At 38.4% G+C, this 20742-nt stretch overlaps 1 protein-coding gene across 1 annotated transcript in view; it reads left to right on the top strand.

Moving 5' to 3' along the window:
- The window catches only part of KMT2C (lysine methyltransferase 2C), a 257369-nt gene that overhangs the window by 150342 nt on the left and 86285 nt on the right, over positions 1-20742 (top strand). Inside the window, exons 10-15 of the mRNA XM_068973381.1 lie at positions 6250-6419; positions 6872-7023; positions 7757-7870; positions 8783-8860; positions 10479-11176; positions 19568-19687. Of these exons, the coding sequence (XP_068829482.1) occupies positions 6250-6419; positions 6872-7023; positions 7757-7870; positions 8783-8860; positions 10479-11176; positions 19568-19687 (1332 nt within the window). The remainder of the gene's footprint in view (positions 1-6249; positions 6420-6871; positions 7024-7756; positions 7871-8782; positions 8861-10478; positions 11177-19567; positions 19688-20742) is intronic.

Raw genomic sequence — 20742 nt, 5'->3', positions numbered from 1 at the left:
TCCAGTAAGTGTTGATTAAATTCACCTTCTTTCTTTTTTAAAAACATATTTACCTTCTTTACGTTCTCTTTAATAACCTTTAGTAGCATTTAGGTAATTTTGTTTCCTGTTTTAAATGATTATTTTCTTTGTCGTGGTTTTCATTATCTTGGAAAATGTGTCCAGAATTCCGAGTTTGTTTCTGGAGGCTGTTCTCGGCTTCCCTTTGTGCTGCCCTCTTACTGATTTGTTTTCTGTAATTGCTGCTGGTTTTCACGTGGCAGAATTACTTATAATACTGCTGAGAATATGAGTGGATAGTGCAGTGTGTTTTCTTCTGTTCTGTGTAGGTATTATAAAGTGATTTAAAAGATTAGGCAGTGGAGTCAAATCTCAGGTTTTTCACTTAGTAAATACAAGATCTCTGGCAATTTATTTGACTTCTGTAAGCCAAGTTTCATTCTGTAGCTAAAGTCCTTCCCTCAAAGGGGTGTTGGATTTAGTGAAATGATTGTAAAGTGCTCAGCATATTGCTTGACATAAGTGCTCAATTATCCTGGAGTTTTTCATAGGAATACTTATCCTCTGAGCAGTTTGAAGAGTGATACCCTTTCTCTACTGGTGAATTCTTTCATATCTGTTTATAGTCTTGAGTCAAATTCAGACACTGGTGGAGGCTGGAGGTACAGGGGCAGCTAGGTGTGCCTTCCTGAGGGTGTCAGTCTAGTGTGCTGTTTGAACTGAGGTAGGGATGCTCCTTTCAGGATCTTGTATACCAGTCATCGTCCCGCAGCTTGCTTTTCTCTGTTTCTCTCTTGAGAATGCCAGTGTGTTGGTATATGATGCATTTTAAAAGGCTTTATTTGGGAGTAATTTCAAACTTTAAAAGCAAGAAAAATAAAAATAATGCCCATTGCTATTTACCTGGATTCTTTAGTTGTTGGGATTTCAGTAGGGTCATTGTGGCCTTTCTCCTTTCTACCTCTTCCCTGCCCACTCCACTCTATGTATTAATTTTTTTTCCCCTGAACCATGTGAAGGGTGAGTTACACACACCATGTTCCCTTTACCCTTAAGTACGTAAATGTGTATTTCTTAATAATGAGGATATTCTTACATAATCACTGCACTATTTATCACTCTGCACATTTACATCAATCTAGTCTACCCTTCATATTTCAACTTGTCACTTGATTTAGTGTCCCACACAGCATTTGCCTCTTCCCTGTAGGTTCCAGGATCTAGTCTAGGGTCAAGTGTTCCATTTAGTTGTCATGTTTCTTGAGACTCCTTTAATCTGAAAAGTTCTTAAACCCTCCTTTGTCTGTTTGATATTGACAGTGTTGAATAATAGAGTTTTTCCTCACATGCCTGGATTATTTGGGTTTTTTTTAATCACAAATGGAACTTTGCTCCTTTTGTCTTTGACATCGTTCTTGGCCAGAAGATTGAGCAAGTCTGTGCCCTTGGCAGGCCCTCCCCTGGACGCGCCTGGAGCGTCCCTCTCCCTCATAGGTGATGTGAGTTCTGAGCATCTGGTCAGGCTGCTGTCAGCTTTCTCCACTGGTTTTCCCCTCTTGTATCTAAAAAAGTGTTATGTGAGGAGACACTTGACCTTGCAGATATCTTATTGCTTATTGCTCCTCAAAATTTTCTCCAAGATGATAGGAACCAATGCCTGCTGCAGTGTTTTAACCTGTTTTTTGTAAAATATGCTTTTCTAAGTAAACGTTTACCTGTCAACCTCTGCATTCTATTGTAATCCAGAATCCGCCCTTCTTTCACATGTTAAAATGATTTATATATTCTCAGTACTGACTCATGAATTCTCGTTGTCAATAATTGATTACTGTACCTGATTTGTTTTGTGCTCAGATTGTTCCATTTTTTCCTTTGGTGGTCTTTTCAAGCTGGCTCCTGTGTTTTTGTTAGATGTCCTCCCATTTATTTGAGCACTTCATTATATTTGGGCATAGCAAGATATTCCAAAGTCCTCTTGTGCCTTCCCTGCCCTGGACTCGGTAGTCCTCCTTTCTGTAAATAGGCCATGCTCCTTTAGTAGAGGTGCGCTGCTGGGCGTGCGCACTGCTCTGTGGGCGTGTGCTGCTGTGTCCTCTCAGCAAGTGAGGCAGGAACTGCATGCCTGCACACACACACGTGTGTGCCTGTGTACAAGTACACACGCAAGTATGTGTGTACTCAAATATGGACATCATTTATAAGTGACGAATTTATACCAGTACCCCAATTCTGATCCCTCCCGCCAAGTTCCTTGCCTTCCCTCATGCTTACATATCTGTTCTTACATAGTGTCTAGTGAGAATCCTTGTGCTTTGCCTGTTATTCTTGAAGTGTTTTTAATTTCTCCTTCTTGGCTTTTTAGTTTAAAAGTACATAGGATATTAACATTGTTTCAGAAACTTTTGGTTTGTCCTTCCTGTGTGTGTTTTTTTTAATGATAAGCAAACATGTTTCCCTTTTCTACCCTGAAGGCAGCATATTATTATATGTGCTCTTTGGCATGTTACTTTTTTTACCTATTATCTGGAATTCATTTCAGTTTATAGAAATCTTCCTCATTCCTTTTTTTTTTTTAATTTGAAACACAGTTTTTCAACCTGTGTTCTATGCTTCGATATTTAGGTCGTTTCTGGTATTTTACATTAGAATGATTCTGTAGTCAGTAACTTTGTGCATATGGGTTTTTGAATTGTCGGGAGCAAATCTCTAGAATAAATGACTAGAAGTGGGTTTGTTGGCTGGGGTGGGAGGATAATTGCATATGTAATTTTGTTTGGTATTGTCAGATTCCCTTTCATGGGACTTGCGTCAGTTCCTGCTGCTGCCACTCATGCGTGAGAGTTCTTTTCTACATTCTTGTCAGTAGGCTTTTTGATTTTTTGCCTGTCTTATGAGTGAAAAATGTTACCTCAGTGTAGTTTAATTTTTGTTTCTCTCGAGTGAAGTTGGCCATATTTTCTTATGCTTAAGGGTCATTTTCACCTCCTTTTATGAGTAGCCTTCTCTTGTGTTTTGCGTGTTACTCTTGAAGATTTTGACCCCTACCCCGCCCCAATTAAGAGTTCCTTATATAGTCGGGATATAAGGCCTTTATCTGTGTTGCATGATGCAAGTATTTTCTTCCAGTTTGCCTTTTGACTTCACCTGTGGGGTGGTTTTTTTTTTTTTTTTTTTTGCCATGTAAAAGTGTATTTTTATGTAGTCAGATTTATCAGTCTTCTATTGCTTTTGGAGTTTTTAGTTAAAATTAGAAAGACTTTGCCTATACTGAGGTTATATGAGAGTTCGTATGTTTTTCTAGTTTCTGCATTATTTTTTTATGTACGACTCTCTAATCCAGTTTTTGTAGTATCCCACCAGGTTTTCTGTCCATGGGATTTTTCTGGGCAAGAATACTGGGAGTGGGTTGCCATTTCCTCCTCTGGAGGATCTTCCAGACCCAAGGATGGAACCCACATCTCCTGCTTTGGCAGACAGATTCTTTACCCCTGAGCCACCTGGGAAGCATGTGAACCCTAGGCTCCATGAAGAATCTTACAGGAATTTTTATCAGGGTTACTTTAAATGTAATGTTGATAGTGACATCTTGATGTTAAGACATCCTAAGAACATGGTATATCTTTGCATTTGTTCAAGTCTGGTTTAAAGTCTTCTAGGAATGCTTTCTAATTTTGCTTGTATAGGTTTTAGACATTTCTTTGTTGTTGTTCAGTGGCTCAGTCGTATCTTACTGTTTGTGACGCCATGGCCTGCAGCACACCAGGCTTCCCTGTCCTTCACCATCTCCTATAACTTGCTCAAACTCATGTCCATTGAGTTGGTGATGCCATCCAGCCATCTCATCCTCTGTCGTCTCCTTCTCCTCCTGCCCTCAATCTTTCCCAGCATCAGGGTCTTTTCCAGTGAGTTCGCTTCGCATCAGGTAGCCAGAGTATTGAGCTTCAGCATCAGTCCTTCCAGTGAATATTCAGAATTGATTTCCTTTAGGATTTAGGTCCAACTCTCACATACATACATGACCACTGGAAAAACCATAGCCTTGGCTAGATGGACCTCTGCTGGCAAAGTAATGTCTCTGCGTTTTAATATGCTGTCTAGGTTGGTCATAACTTTCCTTCCAAGGAGTAAGCGTCTTTTAATTTCATGGCTGCAGTCACCATCTGCAGTGATCTTGGAGCCCAAGAAAATAGTCTCTCACTGTTGCCATTGTTTCCCCATCTATTTGCCATGAAGTAATGCAACCGGGTGCCACGATCTTCCTTTTTGAATGTTGAATTTTAAGCCAGCTCTTTCACTCCTCTTTCTCCTTCATCAAGAGGCTCTTAGTTGCTCTTCGCTTTCTGTCGTGAGGGTGGTGTCATCTGCATATGTGAGGTTATTGATATTTCTCCCAGCAGTCTTGATTGCAGCTTGTGCTTCCTCCAGCCTGATGTACTCTGCGTATAAGTTAAATAAGCAGGGTAACAGTATATAGCCTTGACGCACTCCTTTCCCGATTTGGAACCAGTCCGTTGTTCTGTGACCGGTTCTAACTGTTGCTTCCTGACCGATATGCAGGTTTCTCAGGAAGCAGGTCAGGTGGTCTGTTATTCCCATCTCTTGAAGAATGTTCCACAGTTTGTTGCGATCCACACAGTCAAAGGCTTTAGCGTAGTCAATAAAGCAGATGTTTTTCTGGAATTCTCCAGTGATCAAACGGACCTTGGCAATTTAATCGCTGGTTCCTCTGCTTTTTCTAAATCCAGCTTGAACCATCTGAGAGTTCTCTTAAGTTTCTTCTTAAACATTTTCTCTCTTTTGTTGATGTTATAAATTGGACTTTCCCATTCATTATGTCTCTTAACTGGTTATTGTTTGTGCTTGTGAATTTTATTGCTAATTTTGTTAAATTCTTTTATTACATTTAAAATAGATTCTCTAGGATTTCACGTATGCTGTCATCTACAAGTACTGCTGGTTCTTCTCTTCCTTCTTTTGCCTCTGTTTTCATTTGTTTCAGTGTTTACATTGATTCGGAACCATGTTAAATGGTGGAGATAGTAGGCATCCTTGCTTCCTTTCTGACCTTAGTGGGAATGTCTCTAGGATTCCCCAGTTAGAAAGAAAATGCTGGCTTTTGAGTTGAAATTTGTGTATATCTCACATTAAGGAAATACCCACGCTTTTTTATTGTCTGCAAAGTTTTTATTTTAATTAGGAATGGATTTTCATTTTTTTGCAAAGGCCTTTTCAGCATCTAGTGAAATAATTTATCTTCTCAGACCTAATAATATGTTAAATTTTATTATCAGGTTTTTTCCTAATATTTAACCATCTTTGCATTTTTTAAAAACTCCATTTGGCATGGTTTTATTATTTTCTTAATTTGCTATTGGAGTTTGTTTTCTAACATTTTAGGGTTTTGGCATCAATGTGTATGAGCACATCCACTGTATGACCTGTATACAGACTTCAGCAGATCTGTGGTTCATGCCAGTTTCTCTTTTAGTGAACATCTCTTTTATATCAAAAGATAACGGCAGCTCAGAAAGAAAGTTCCTTTTTATTGGTGATGTAGATTGCAAAGTTGGGGTTGAGTAGTGAGCATCCCACAGTTTATGAGCCTTGTGCCCTGGATGTTAAGGCCACTTCTCTCACAGGCCAGAAGGAGGTGTCACAGGCCCCTGCCAGGCCTGACGTCAGTAGTTCTTTGCTGAGGATGGTGCCACTCTCTGTTCTGAAAATACGAGCAGCCGTATTGGATTTTCGTGTTGTGATTATTTCCATAATTTCAGACACCTGATCATTTGGAGTGGATCATCGTTGTTTCCTTAGCGCAAATTCTTCTTTTTAGTTTCTGAGCTACACATAAACCAACGGAATTCCCTAGCAGGGCCATTTTGTTTTCACAGTAGGGAGTTGATCAGAACTTACTCAACACAAGCTGCTTCCTGATTCTGGATCGAGTTTCTTTTTTTGAAGTTTGGATTGCCATGTTTTTGGTTTTCTTCCTCCCCCGTTTATGTTTTCTTGGATGTCTCTATCCCCTGCTTACACTTTCCAGGAAGTTTTAGTGTAAAGTGAATGATACCAGATATTCAAAACAAGCAGCTTTTTCAAAAACATATACCCTAAATTTAGTGTCATAAAAATTAAAGTTTAATATATGATCTACAAATGTTTCATTGGTTTTTTTAAAAAGATGTACACCAGAACTGCAGTACACATGCAGAACAAACTGTTTTTGTTTTCATTTTTCCTGGTGTTTAGAATTGCAGAATCTGTGTAGAGTGTGGCACACGCTCTAGTTCTCAGTGGCACCACAATTGCCTGGTGTGTGACAGTTGTTACCAGCAGCAGGAGAACTTGTGTCCTTTCTGTGGGAAGTGCTACCATCCAGAATTGCAGAAAGACATGCTTCATTGTAATATGTGCAAAAGGTAAGAAGATAGTTACTCTACTGAAGTATTTGTGTGTTCTTCTGTTCACGTAGTCATCTGCTCTGCCGTATATTTTGAAATCCAAGCTTTTGTCATTCCAGTAATCCTTTTAGTACTGATTGCTGTTATAGATGGAATTAAATATGTTTTGTATGAGTCTGAAAGACATGATGATGTAAGTGGGCAAAAAAATAAGACCAGAAGCAAGCATTGGGAGGAGGATAATAAAGAGAAAATAGTTTGAAAATGTGTTTTTTTTTTAAGTCAACACCTTTGGTGACATCCAAAAATGACAGCTCCTTTTCTAGAACCTTCGATTGCTAACCCCTCTAACCTCTCTTCTGTCACCTGAGCCCTTGCTATATCCAGTTTTTCAGTCATTATCTCTTTTCTTTAAATATTAATTAAACTTTAAATTAGAGCACTTTATTTAAATATATTTATCATCGCAGATGGGTTCACTTAGAATGTGACAAACCAGCAGATCATGAACCGGACCCTCAGCTCCGAGAAGAGTACATCTGTCTGTATTGCAAACACGTGGCGGCTGAGATGGACCCCTTGCAGCCAGGTGAAGAGGTGGAGATGGCTGAGCTCCCTGCAGGTACCTGTGAGACATTTTGTTTTCTATGACGATGTGCCAGGCAGCCACCAGCGTATCACCTCAGTAACAGTGAGGGACTCCAGTTTCTGTACAGGCGTTCCTGGTTATCTCTGAATCTCATGGCTCACATCTAATCTAGCTTTTTTACAACTATTCACCTTAGATTTTAATTACAAGACTAGTGTACTCTCCTGTTTATTGGGCCAGTAAGTGGAAGTTGCTTATTATTTGGCTGTATGACCTAATTTGTACTTCATACTCTAGTTTTATTTTACTCCAAACAAATTTCATGTGGTTTTACTAGTATATCATTGATTATGAATGTAATAACAAGACTCTTAGATTGTAAAGGGAACAGACTTGCTAATCAGATTGGTTTCCATTTTCATCATCATGAGTGGTAGCGTCTATAAAAGTTCTAATTCATCATCTGCAAGGGGTTTAGAATCTGTAGACATATCTTGATTACTAACATTTTCTTTCTAGTATTCCATCAGTATACAGTTGTGTGATGTCCTTTTAAAATAGTAAAATGTGAGTTAAGCTTTTTAATATGTTATATTTTCCATATTGAAAAAATAAGATTATGTATTTGGTTCAAAGTAGAAAAATCTGAAGAATTCATGGCATTTTTAGTGATAATTTACTACCATTAGAACAAGGGAATGATTGTTGACTTAGCAAAAACAGAAAAGCTCACTCTAAGGTAAAGGATGAATAATTTTTTGTTAAGATTATAACAATGAAATGGAAGTTGAAGGCCCTGAAGACCACATGGTATTTCTGGAGCAAGCAGTTAATAAAGATGTTGCTGGTCAGGAGCCCGCACCTGGAGTTGCTCCAGACGGTAAGGATGTTTTTGGTGATGGATATATAGTCTGTTCTCTGAAGAAAATGTGTGTATAGAATGAATATGTGAACATATACTGAAACTTTCGTACCCTAAATAAAATTTTGCCAAGACATCCTCATGTATTAAATTATTCAGAGAGGTGCCTTTTTAAGTAAAATAAACTTCATTAAATTTTTATAATTTATTAATCAGGGAAAGGGCATGTATATATTATAGTTAGCTGTAACCTAGACTTAAATATATGCCTTGTTTAGGGATCAAGTGATTCTCATTAAGAAGCAATTTCTTTAGATACATGATTACTAACTAGAGCTGTTGCTGATTGTGAGATGTTGCATGCTGAGATAATGAAAGATTCATTGTTTCAGATTGTCTAAGCAGTCCTTTTGAGGATTATTTCAGTTATTTCAAGGATATTTCAGTTATGGTTTTTGCAGTATTGGTAATAGCTATTATTGTACCTGAGGATCTGGAATTAATGAGAGATCAGGTTGGGGAAAAACCACTCATTAAATTTCATCTTGGTCTCCCCTCAAAGTCCGTGGGGTTGTATGTGATACTGTATGTTATATAAGTTGAGTTTATACATAAAAACTTCTTGAGATTTTTTGAGGTTAAATTTATATTTAACAATTCTCATTGAAAATTATACTTCATAAAAAGGGAAAGTGAAGAAAAATAAGATAAAACTATAATAGTCTTATAATATGCAACCAGATTCCTTGTTTCATCTTCATATCCTTCTTCAAATGAATAGTAGTAGCAAGATGTTTTATGCTTAAATTTGAAATTGGTATTTGTCAGTAGGATAAATATCTTACTGAAAATAGTGTTGAGAAAGCAGCGTTAGAGAAGTACAGAAATTTTGACTCCTTTCTGGAGATCCCACAAATGTGTTATTCACAGCAGTTCACGTCCATCCCGGAGAGCAGCAGAGGAGTAATCCACCAGAAAGTTGTGACATGCGTGGACTTCTCGTTTCTGGTAAGCAGCACATTCATGTTGTCCGAGCTGATTTATATCGTTATACCTGTATGGTCACTGTGCAGATTTAAGTCCTTGTCTATTCCGTTCATTTTTCCAAATTAGAGAACTGTTCAGTACCAGAGAATTGATTACTATTGCAGTATTCACATTTTGGTAGTTAAATCTGTGGTTCAGTGATCCTTTTCTTGTAAACAGTTGGTAGTGAATTTCTACAGCAGAAATAGGGCATGTTTATGCTCTTGATCCTTCCTGCCTAGCTCAGAGGAGAAAGAGCATGCTCATGTTCCCTGTGTCTCCCTTTATTGGTGAGACTTGAGGTACTTGGCCTCCTGGTAGCATGTAGTTTAGGCATTCCAGATAGCACTAAGATCAGTGTGTTTTACTGGAGTCATTCAAATGGTGGAACTTTTGGTTTTAAACCTATAAATGTTTACTTCATTTATGTGTATTTTCTGTTTTAAAATTTTTTATCACTTTTAAAATATTTTTGAAGCACTTTTGTGTTTAAAAATTTCAGTATAATCAGATCTGTTATTTGCTGTTTTCTTTTCAGCTGTAGTCTTTTAATAAAGCAGGAATGAGAAGTGAGGTTTCATCACTAAAATTTCAAACATTAAAAATTTCAATCACCATGGTAAATGGTGAACAAGGAAATTAGTATCCTTATTAATGTGCCTTAGAAATTAACCCTGATGGCTTTTGAAAGAAGTGCTGTTTTTCGTCAGTGCTCTAACTTAATAGAGCCACTTGGGGCTCATGTCAGTTGAACCTCTGACCTTACTCTTAAGTATACTGGGTTAAAGTTTTAACACACTTAGTACCCTGATTTAAAATTTACCGGTCAGTAACTTTAGATACTTCTGATGTCTAGTTTTGTTCATTGATTTGTTAAGATAAGTCTCTTTGGTTATAAAGATGATGAGGAAGAACAAGAATTATATCCCCCACCCCTCCCTTGCCAAAAAAAAAATGTTGATTATGTTAGCAAGTATAGCTAAGCAAAGTCTTTTCTGTCTGTGGTCATTACTCATTTCGGTCTACAGAAGCTTTGTTAGATCTTGTGTCTGCTTATTGCAAATCCTTTTTAGACTAATCTTTGCTCTTCAAACTTGGACATATTGTGTAATATCACTGAGCCTCATTTTCCTAGCTATAAAATGAATGTAATTTTACCTACAAAATTCTAAATCCTTTTGTAAGTGTTCAAATTGTAAAATATTATATATGTATAATTGTTATTTTGGAAATTTATTCTGTTTTAATATTCCTACCAGAAATTACCTTGAACTCTGGGGATCCTATTAAGGCAGTGTTTTTGTAGGTTTTCTGGTTTGATCTGTGACTTATTCTAATCCATAAACCCTGGTGTGTATTGACACTTACTAAACTTAATAATTGCCTTTCTTGATGAATACCATCTGATTTAAGGCGTGATTTTAACCAAAAGTAATGTTTTGGAAGCCCTCCCTACCCCATCTTTTTTCCCATCCAAGCCTGTTACTTTTAAACCATAGAGCTACAGACATTTAAGGCATTGATGTTTTATACCTACTCATAGTTAGGAATTTTAAAATTCATATGTACATTAACATAATAGATATTCCAAATTTTCTAGAATCATCCCAAGATAAAGTGGATCCTGAGTCGGAAAATCAGGTTTCTTGTGCAGTTGATGGTGAAGCAGTGGAGATGTGTCCGAAAGTGGCATGTACCTGTGACAGGCCAAGTGAGAACTGCCTGGAAGTGACTGAGCGCGCGGACGCCCTCCCTCCCCAGCTGGTTGTGCTGCAGGAGGAAGTGCAGTCAGTAGAGGAGCCGAATGTGGTGGCGTCGCCGGAAGAGTCTCGGCCTCCTGAAGTCACCATTGAGTCTGTCATTCTCCCACTGGAAACCTTAGTGTCCCCAGATGGGGAAAGCACTTCTTTATGTTCTGCAGAACATTTGGCTGTAGAAAGGGAACAGAGAGAAAACCCTGAGCCTTCTGCATTTATGGACTTGGAAGCGGCTTCTGCAGTTGAGAGTCAAGTGAAAGATGGCTTATGCCAAGAGGGCAGATCTGTAAAACTATCCTCTGAGACCGAGTCATCGTCTTCCTCAGCAGCGGACACAAGCAAGGCTCATGTGTCTTCCTCTCCAGCACTTTCTTCCGACTTGCCTTCCCATGACATGCTGCACAGTTACCCTTCCACTCCCAACGCCTCTGTTGCAAACATCCTGCCAACCACGTACATCTCAGTCACCCCCAAAATTGGCATGGGCAAACCAGCTATTACCAAAAGGAAGTTTTCTCCTGGTAGACCTCGGTCCAGACAGGTATGGTGATTTTAATGATTCTGACAAAAAAAGATGCTGGAGCAATTCTATAAAGTAAAACGGTGTATGTGTAGCTTTGGTTTCGAGGGCAATTTTCTTCTGTCTTTAGGTAGAACTCAGACATAATGTTGATGTATGTGCTTTGGCCACTTTAAAAAAATACTATTAATGAAGACTAATTTATTGAGCTTTAAGTGATCTTTTCAGAATTTAAATGCAACCTATTAGAAACCACTAAAAAATTTTTTGGTTCTATGCTGTAGGGACAATAAAGCTTTAAAAAAGTAAAGTTTTGGATATAGTGTAACATTTTTCCCCTCAGATGTATTTGTTTTATGGTTTCATACACAAAAAATTTAGGATTATACTGTTGATCGTCAGGAAGTGAAGAGAGTTCCACGATTATTCTATAAAGTTTTGTGGGCTCTATCCTTTATGGGTGCATTTCAGATATTTTTCAGTGAGACTTGAGTGAAACTGCAAGGCAAAGTGAAGATGCTGTCGCTAAGAATTGTGTGTTCTACAAAATTCCTACTTTCTGAAGTATTTTTAGAAAATAGCAAGATACTAAACAGTGCAAAGTGTTCAGTCACAGTAGTTGGAGTTTTAAGTCTCATGATTCAGATTGCTTTTAGTGATTTAAAGTTTAACTTTTTATAGGGATAATATCTGGTCATCTAATTTTTGTAATGATAAAGAAAAGTAGAAAAGTTAAATCGAATTTTACTTTAATGTGAAATTAGTCTCCTCTATTTAAAATTCATATATATTTTATTTTCAAAAGGCAGCAGTTTATACCAGAGGCAAAGGAGTTGCCACATGAAATTTACATATTTCTCTATGGCAAAGACATACACAGTAAATGCAAACACTCCATACATGCCTTTCTCTTAAGTATTTTACTTGGTACTTATTTTCTCTTCAACCAAGAAAGATTTTTCTTTTCAAACTAGTTCTCTTCCTCCTTAGTTAGTTTTTAGTTTATTTTCCTTTCCTTTTTTGAATAGCGTATACTAATTGTGTAGTTCTGGCTCTGAAAAGACTTTTGCAATGAAAATTTGAATCTCTAATTTTCTTTCAGAAATTTACACCCTTTATGGATTTTACATTATAAATATTCCTATTAAATTTTACTGATAACTCTCCTTAGAGTCTTCTGCTCCAACTGAGAAAACATTATGATTATTTTTCTGTTGACGTATGTTCCAAAATGGTATGGGTATGTGTATGAGAGAGCAAGTACATGTATTTTTTTCTTCCTGGTTCATCCCAGTTTATATGAGCCATGTCTTCATATTTGTTACTGCTTCTGCTATGTTCTGTTTCAGTTCTGGTCATATTCTCCTTTCTAGTTAGCTGCCACTGTCTCATCACCGCCTCACAAGTTGCTGCTGATCTCAAGCAGCTTGTTGGCTGTGTTTTAGTTGTATAGGAAACGGCCTTCATTTAGTTTTTAGTTGTATAGGAAACGGGCTTCACTTGATGATTCAAGGCTTGTTGATACACTGATGTTTTGATGTTGAACAAGGTTCTCTTTTTGTATTACTTTATGAGAAAATATTTAACAAAAACACATGACTGTGATCTGCTTCAGGTGCTCATGTGCTAATTGCTTTCATGGTAATACTGGAAGTTTCTATTGAATCTCCTGTGAAATGTTTTTAGACACATTTGATTGAAGTATTAAATGTTTAAAGAAAGCTTCCTAAAGAAAACTTAAGTACTTCTAAATGTACTTTGATAACTTTATAAGAATTTTTTCATTTTATCTTTCCACCATTTTTTTTGTTGCTGACATATAAGTGGAGGCTTAGGAATTTACACAGGTTTGAAGACTGACAGCTACTGAGAGAGTCTCATAGAGAAGGTGAAATTTCTTTACCAGAGGAGGTTTTCAAAAATAATACTTCATTAGATCATAACCACTTGGCCATTATGTTGTGAACTTAATTTCTTATTTTCATCAATTTAAGTAGTTTATTAAGAACCTTAGAATTTTATAATATACTGCTGTATTGCAATAGCATTTTAAATGAAGTGTTTCGAATTAACATATCAGTTTCATAATATATTCCTGTGAGAGCAAACCAGGCCTCCAGTGGTGAGCTGTAGAGGATTGTAGTTTTGTTAACAATTAATTACAAGTAAGCAATCCCTCCCCTCTCTCTTTCTCCTCCCCTGCTCTCTGCCCTCCCTCGCTTCTTTCCTTTCTTCTCTTTCTTAAATTTCTGGTTTCTAAATGTAAACCTTTTAGTAAGAAGCACTGTTGGCATTTAGGGGGCAGAGGGCAGTTTTGTTATTAAAAGACAGGTCGGTAAATCATATCATCCAAGTAAAGATTCAATTCTTGATAAATTATTTCATATCCAACTTTTAACTAAAATTTAAAATACTACTGATGTATATAATGATAATTCATTAAAAGAAATTACCCTAGTAGTTATAATTGTCTGTTCTTGATTACTTATGAGTTAAACCTTCATGCTGATACTTTGTCTTAGAACCTATTAAAAAAGTTTCATTAGTAAGTAGATAAATGTTCTGTATTCTTCATGAGGAATAAAATACGTAGAGTAGATGCCAACAATGATTTTTTTTCACATATCTTCTAAATACTACACCACATTTTATAAAAATGACTTCTAAGAACCCTATTTAGTATCATTTGTATATATTTGTAGTATAATTAATTGATACTAGGAAAGATTATTATAAATTCACATGAACATTTCTGTAGTGCAGTTGTTTGGCTTCAAAGCCTTATTCTTTGATTCCTGTACGTGGACACCAAGCAAGTTAGGTTGTAAACTCTCTTGATTTCTTCATCCATAAAACTATATCAGTTGCTTATTAGAATTTAATGATAATATATATAAAGCACCTGACACATAGCAAACATGTCTGCCCTGTTTTCTGGATTTGCAGAATAATGCAGGTATCACGTGAAAATGGAGACTTGAGAAGGATGTGATATTTATGTGTTAAATGTAGTTCTGCAGAGGTGGTCCTGAAACCCAACACATTGACTCATAACTATTTCTAAAGAAACGTGCCAGTGAAAATAACTGCAGGCCTGACCGAGTCAAACACTGGCCATAGGAAATGCAGAAGGGTAGCAGGTTTTCAAGTTCAAAGCTGCCTAATGGCTGCACACATTTTAGAACTAAACTGCTATTTAATTATTCTGTGTGTGTGTGAGATGCACAGTAGAGGGGCCCACAGGTACTGTGGGGAAGCAGGCAGCAGGAGGAAGAGCTCCACTCAGGCTCAGGCGTGCTTTCTAGGAGGAATGACCAGACCCCTGCTGCCCACGGTGTGCCTGCAGACCAGCAATATCAATGTCACCTCGGAGTCTGTTATTCTGAATTTCAGGCCTCACCTTTGCTTGAGTGGAAATGTTAACTTTAAGAAGAACCCCGTGCAGCCTCAAGTCCAAGAAGCACTGCTCTAAACCACTGAGAGACTAGTTTTCATCCCCCAAAGCGTCTTGCCCTTTGGGGTGTCAAGCTACAAGATGTACAGATTAGAAGTACGCATCCCTGTCAGTTTTCTTGTGCCTGTTGGATTTTTTAAGCCATTACCAAAATGACAGCTAGCACCAGCCAAGTTTGCTTTCTTAAATTACTGAAGGCTAAAACTGGCAACAGCTATTTCTCTACTTTATATAGTATATATCTTATCAAATCACTCTCAGGACTAAGCTTTTCCTATTTGATGTTGAACTCAGTTTTGTATATGACTTGCTTATGTTAAAAGAATTCTGTAAGTCATAAAAACAAATTGTTTCTGTAATGGCTGTAATGTTCATGAGTGAATGTGTGTCCCAAAAAGACAAATTATGAGCACTTACATCTTCAGTTTCTCTTACTGGTTGCCCTGCTTTCTCCTCTCTCTCCACCGTCCTCCCTTTCTCTAAATCAAACTCACCTGTTAACAGCAATCTTGGTTTGCGTAGTGTGTTAGGAGAGGGTACACTTGAGATTGACTCAGGCGTGGATTTCCCCAGGAGACGCGAACATTCTCTGACCACACTTGAAGCTGATAGAGTCCACGAGTGTCCTCTTGGACTCCAGCCGTGAGGCTGATCTCACTTCACAGCCAGCAGCAGGATTTGATTTCCAACAGAAAGTTGCTCGCAGTAGCCTACCCTCCCCCAGTCCTTATTGTTCCCACTTCCTCTTCCTTGAAACAGGAACAGCTGTGTAATTTACTAAGTTGAGAAATTTACCTGAGAGATTGGCCTCAGCAGAAAGGAAAATACCAACATCAAACAGTAATTATTGTTGGAACCTAATTCAGTCTGTGCAGAGTAGTATTTTTAAAGTTTCTGTGGCATTTGAGATCAAGTTTGTTGTATTCATATTTAGCTCTCTTTGTAACTTGAATTCTCCTGACCTTTTTAACCCTCTTGTTTCTAGTTGAGTTTGTAGATAGGTTTAAGAGTCACAGTGCGTGGGATATGTTGGTAAGTTTTTAACAGGTGAAGAAATCTTAAGATTCTGGGCTACCACCGATGGAGTTAGTGTTTCATATTGTAGGACAGTGTTTATGGATGCATTTTGAATATATGTGTGCAAAAAGGCTATGTAGAAAATAGATGTTCAATAGGTGCTGAACAGAATGCCTACTTAGCTTAGCAGTGAGCAAAAATAGTGTGTCTGCCCTCAAGCTTATGGCTATAGATAAATACAGGTAAAATCAGGCGTAAAAATGGGATAAACCACATTGCAGTAGATGGGGAAGCTGACCTTTTCTGAGTGGTCTGTGTAAACGCTTTTTGATCACAACCGAGATCTGAAGGATAATTTATAACTAAAGTTGATAATTAAGGCAGTTTCTAGTTTTAAGGTCTCAGGTATATATTAGGTAATTTCTTCTTTGTCAAAATATCTAAGAGTAATCATAATTTTTCTTCACCTTCTATAAAATTGCATGGGCTCTACTTTCCAATGCTTTTTGATAACATACTTGTTAAAGTTTGTAATGTAATTACCCATGCTTTTTTGTATAAGTTTTTCATGGCAGTTGAAAACGGCATCTAAGCAGTCTTCATCTGTAGAGCCCTTCATTTCCTTCATCTGTGTTATGTGGTGTGAATGATTTTTGAAATGAGATACAACTATAGCATCAAACTAACTTTTAAATTATGATGAATAAATATTATTTTAGAGTATGATCTTCTATGGTATATTGTAAGAACTGTCTACTGATGTAATAACATTAAATGATCTACCAAAAGGAATTTAAGATGTGCAACACTAGCCAGATCTCCTCAGAGAAGAATATTGAGTGGATATATTAAGAGAACTCAGTCTAGATATCTCTTGCCCCAACTCTACCTCTGAATAATTTAAGACCCCGTGTTGTGTTCATTGTGAGGATGCTTCAGGTGTGGTGAGGGAGACCATAGTTGACTGGAGAGCTAGGGAAAGGCCTCTCTGAGGAGGACGAGGTGAGGCCGTATCCGAAGAGCCGGAAGACGCCGGCCGTGGGGTGGTTGGGGTCGCTGTGAGGCAGGAGGTCCCCGCCGGGGAGGAGGTCCGATCGGGCGGATCGGCGGTCCAGATGAGATCGAAGAGAGGCAGCGGGAAAGGTTTGATTCCCAGTGTCCCAGGCACTGTCAGAAGGTGTAGGGAAGGTTTGGAGCGTCTTGCTTGGTCGGGCTTACAGCTTTTGGGAAAGGTTTGATTCCCAGTGTCCCAGGCACTGTCAGAAGGTGTAGGGAAGGTTTGGAGCGTCTTGCTTGGTCGGGCTTACAGCTTTTGGGAAAGGTTTGATTCCCAGTGTCCCAGGCACTGTCAGAAGGTGTAGGGAAGGTTTGGAGCGTCTTGCTTGGTCGGGCTTACAGCTTTTGGGAAAGGTTTGATTTCCAGTGTCCCAGGCACTGTCAGAAGCTGTAGGAAAGGTTTGGAGCGTCTTGCTTGGTCGGGCTTACAGCTTTTGGGAAAGGTTTGATTCCCAGTGTCCCAGGCACTGTCAGAAGCTGTAGGGAAGGTTTGGAGCGTCTTGCTTGGTCGGGCTTACAGCTTTTGGGAAAGGTTTGATTTCCAGTGTCCCAGGCACTGTCAGAAGCTGTAGGAAAGGTTTGGAGCGTCTTGCTTGGTCGGGCTTACAGCTTTTGGGAAAGGTTTGATTTCCAGTGTCCCAGGCAGTGTCAGAAGGTGTAGGAAAGGTTTGGAGCGTCTTGCTTGGTCGGGCTTACAGCTTTTGGGAGTCCGTCTGATTGCCGTGTGGAGAAAGGCTTGAGAAGGACGTGCAGACAAAGGAGAGCTTGGATGTGGTGCTGGCCGTGGGGGCGCAGAGAAGCAGGACGGTCAGGACTGGCTGGAGATAAGCGGCTGAAGGTCCCGATGGTTCGGCTCAGAGGAGTGGTAGGGGAGGCCTGAAGCGGCAGAGGAGAGCGCTGAGGGAAGAGAACAGGTCTAATGACTACGCGTTTTCTGACTCAGCTGGGGTCCGTGTGTAAGGGCGGAGAGATGGGGAGATGGACTTGTGAAGGGAGAGAGGTTAGACGTGGTGACTGGAGAGCTTTAGGGTCACCAGACAGAGATGCTGAGAGGGAAGCAGAAAATCACAATAACTTGGAGCTTTCAGAACATGACTGCCCTGGCGGCTCACGTGGTGAAGAGTCCGTCTGCAGTGCAGGAGCCCCGGGTACAATCCCTGGGTCCAGAAGACCCCCTGGAGGAGGAAATGGCAACCCACTCCAGTATTCTTGCCTGGAGAATTCCATGGACAGAGGAGCCTGGCGGGCTACAGTCCATGGGGTCGCAAAGAGTCCGACATGACTAAGCGACTCATGCTTTAATTTTCAGAACATTCTAGAAACAGAAATGAGAATTTGGGGAACAGCAGCATCCCAGATGGTGTTTACAGCCCTCATTATAGATAAATACCATTGAGAACAAAACAGAGAGAGGAGAGGGGTCCAGGCTTCCGAGTCAAGTGGAAGGAGGAAGGTGCCTTGGAGGCCGGGATGGGTCAGTGAGGGGAGCGAAGGAGCCCGGCAGAACTACACCTGTTTGTTGAGAGTTGTGGAGAGTTGGAGGAGAAATTGCTTTCAGCAGCACAGAGGCTGCAGAAGACCCTGCATGCAGCGGAAAGGAGGCCAGGTGTGGCTCGAGATGCAGGATGATCCCTTAGTGGGACAGCGACGTGTCTGTGAAGTCAGTGTAGCTGTTAGCTGAGCCGAGGGGAGGTTAATTAAAGCGAAGCCAGGCTCCCTGTGTGGTCCTTCTCAAAATACTGTTACTTCATTAACAGCCTCCTCCCCAAAGGGTAGTCAAGTTCTTACTTCTGGTTGATTATTTAAATTCCCTGATGGTATTTTAATGTGATTAATAGGCAACTACTTGTTAGTTTGTTAGTATTCTAGAAACCTGGTAAGTAACATGTTTTTTGTCTTTACTTTTAATAATTTAATTTGGTAAAACCGTAGCATGCATTGTTGAATTACCTAATTCAAAATAGGTTCTTTATTATTTGACATTTGTTTTGTGTTTTTCTTTTAAAATGTTACCTTTGTGGAGTAAACATTTTTCTTTTTGCTGCTTCCTCATCAGATTAGTCCAGGTTATTTCTGAATGTAATTATTTGGAAGCAAAATGTGTTACTTTTATTTTAACTATTTTGATAAGTACTATTTCTCGTATAAATAATCAGATAGTTCAGGCATTTTAATTTGCAAATTTAGGACAATTTGCTTTAACAATTTGCTGCTTTTCGAATTAGTTCCTTGGATGTAATATAAGTGTAATAATCCCCTAAATAAAAATAAAAACCAAAGTCCACAACTAGTGGGCACTGAAGGAACAGTAATTAAATGGTAGGATTATAATGGTGTTTACATCTTATGGTTACAAACTGACTTTCCAGATTTTACAGTGAATGTGTCTGTTGATGGCTCATGTTTCTGATTGCATTTTTTGGCCTACTGTTTCGGTGGTTTATAGCAAGAAGTATACATAACATCCTTTAAGTTTACTCATTTCCCCTTTCTGGCAGAGTGATAGTCGTTAGAAAAGAGTAATGCCCAAATGGTTTCTTATAGTTTTAATATTTAAAGTTTGATTGACATTTATTTATATCTTCATGCTATAATTGCTGTTCAGAAGTCAATGTTGATGTTGCATAAACCTTAAATTAATATGCTTTATTGTACTGATGTTTCAACCAGAATATAACATTTAATGTAAATTGTAGCTGCAAACATTTAAACATAAAGTCACTGTTAAGTGATAAGCTTACTTTCCTTACTTCCTTGAAGCAATTTGTCCTAAGTTTCCATACGTCTGCATTTGTTTTTGCTGTTCTAAAATTCCTTAGTTGCTGGCTTTGACCTTTTACGTTGCGGAGTTTTATACATCTATTTTCTCACCTGCCATATCCTAGGGGGCTTGGAGTACCCATAATACAGTGAGCCCGCCTTCCTGGTCCCCAGACATTTCAGAAGGTCGGGAAATTTTTAAACCCAGGCAGCTTCCTGGCAGTGCCATTTGGAGCATCAAAGTGGTAAATAAAACTGCATTTACATTCATATGTCATTTCTTTCTGGTTGGTTTTGTCCGAATAGAAGTTAAGAATTAAACTTTTCTATTTTCCAGAGCCACTTTTTACATCTAAAATTTTTAATAGGAAGAAGCAACATGCTTGCCTTTAGAAACCTGGACTAGGAGGAAATTAAATTGCCGTTTTACTTGACTGATCTTAAGTGTAAATTTCTAATACCTTTTTAATGTTTCCTTTTATAATTAGCAGTATTTTTTCTGTTGGGGGAAATCCTTGTCCCATAGGCTATAAAGTAATTAAGGACTCGTTCATGATATAAAATTTTGTTGCTCAGAAAAGAACAAAAGAAAAACTACATTAATGTTTTATATATAATTGGAAAAGAAATAGCAGAATTGCGGCAGATTTCATTATCTGTTAATAAAAATTATAGAAACTTTTTCATATCTTTGGTGGATAATTCTGCTAGTCCTTGACTGTAAGTTAAGCAATCTGATGCATTTTGAAGGGTGAAAAATTAATTTGAAAAAATGTTAATCATCTGAAAAGTTAAAACGTTACTGACTAGAGAAGACAGTATTTCATCTTCTTTATTTAATATAATTATAGAATAATGGTTTTTAATTTAGAATAAGGATTTCAGAGGAGTTCTAGATTCTGCTTTCTTATTTTCTATCACTATTGGAAGAACTAGTTTTCAGCTCACTCAGATACCAATGCAAGGTATTGAGAATGTAAATATCTTTTTAAGAGCTTAGAAGTCTTGCTTGACCATTTTGAAGCGTATACCACTCATTTTCTACTTTTTCTTACCTGTGTCATTGGGTGCTGAGGAAAAATGAGTTGAGGGATTACTATAGTCTTGATTCAATCACTGACTTGTAAAAAGTCTTTTATACCGATTAAGAAACAAAGACTATCCAGTCCAACCCTACCCTGTGTCTTGTTCTGAGAAGCTTGATATTTGAAGGAGAGGAGCTTAAGAGGATAAAGAGAGACAGATGGAAAACTGGAAGCTGGCTGTACTTACTAAGCTGAAGGGAAAAAAGACCCCCTTC

Source organism: Capricornis sumatraensis, chromosome 5 (assembly GCF_032405125.1).
Source record: "Capricornis sumatraensis isolate serow.1 chromosome 5, serow.2, whole genome shotgun sequence".
Lineage (NCBI taxonomy): Eukaryota > Metazoa > Chordata > Mammalia > Artiodactyla > Bovidae > Capricornis > Capricornis sumatraensis.
This window is presented reverse-complemented; position numbering and strand designations above follow the sequence as displayed.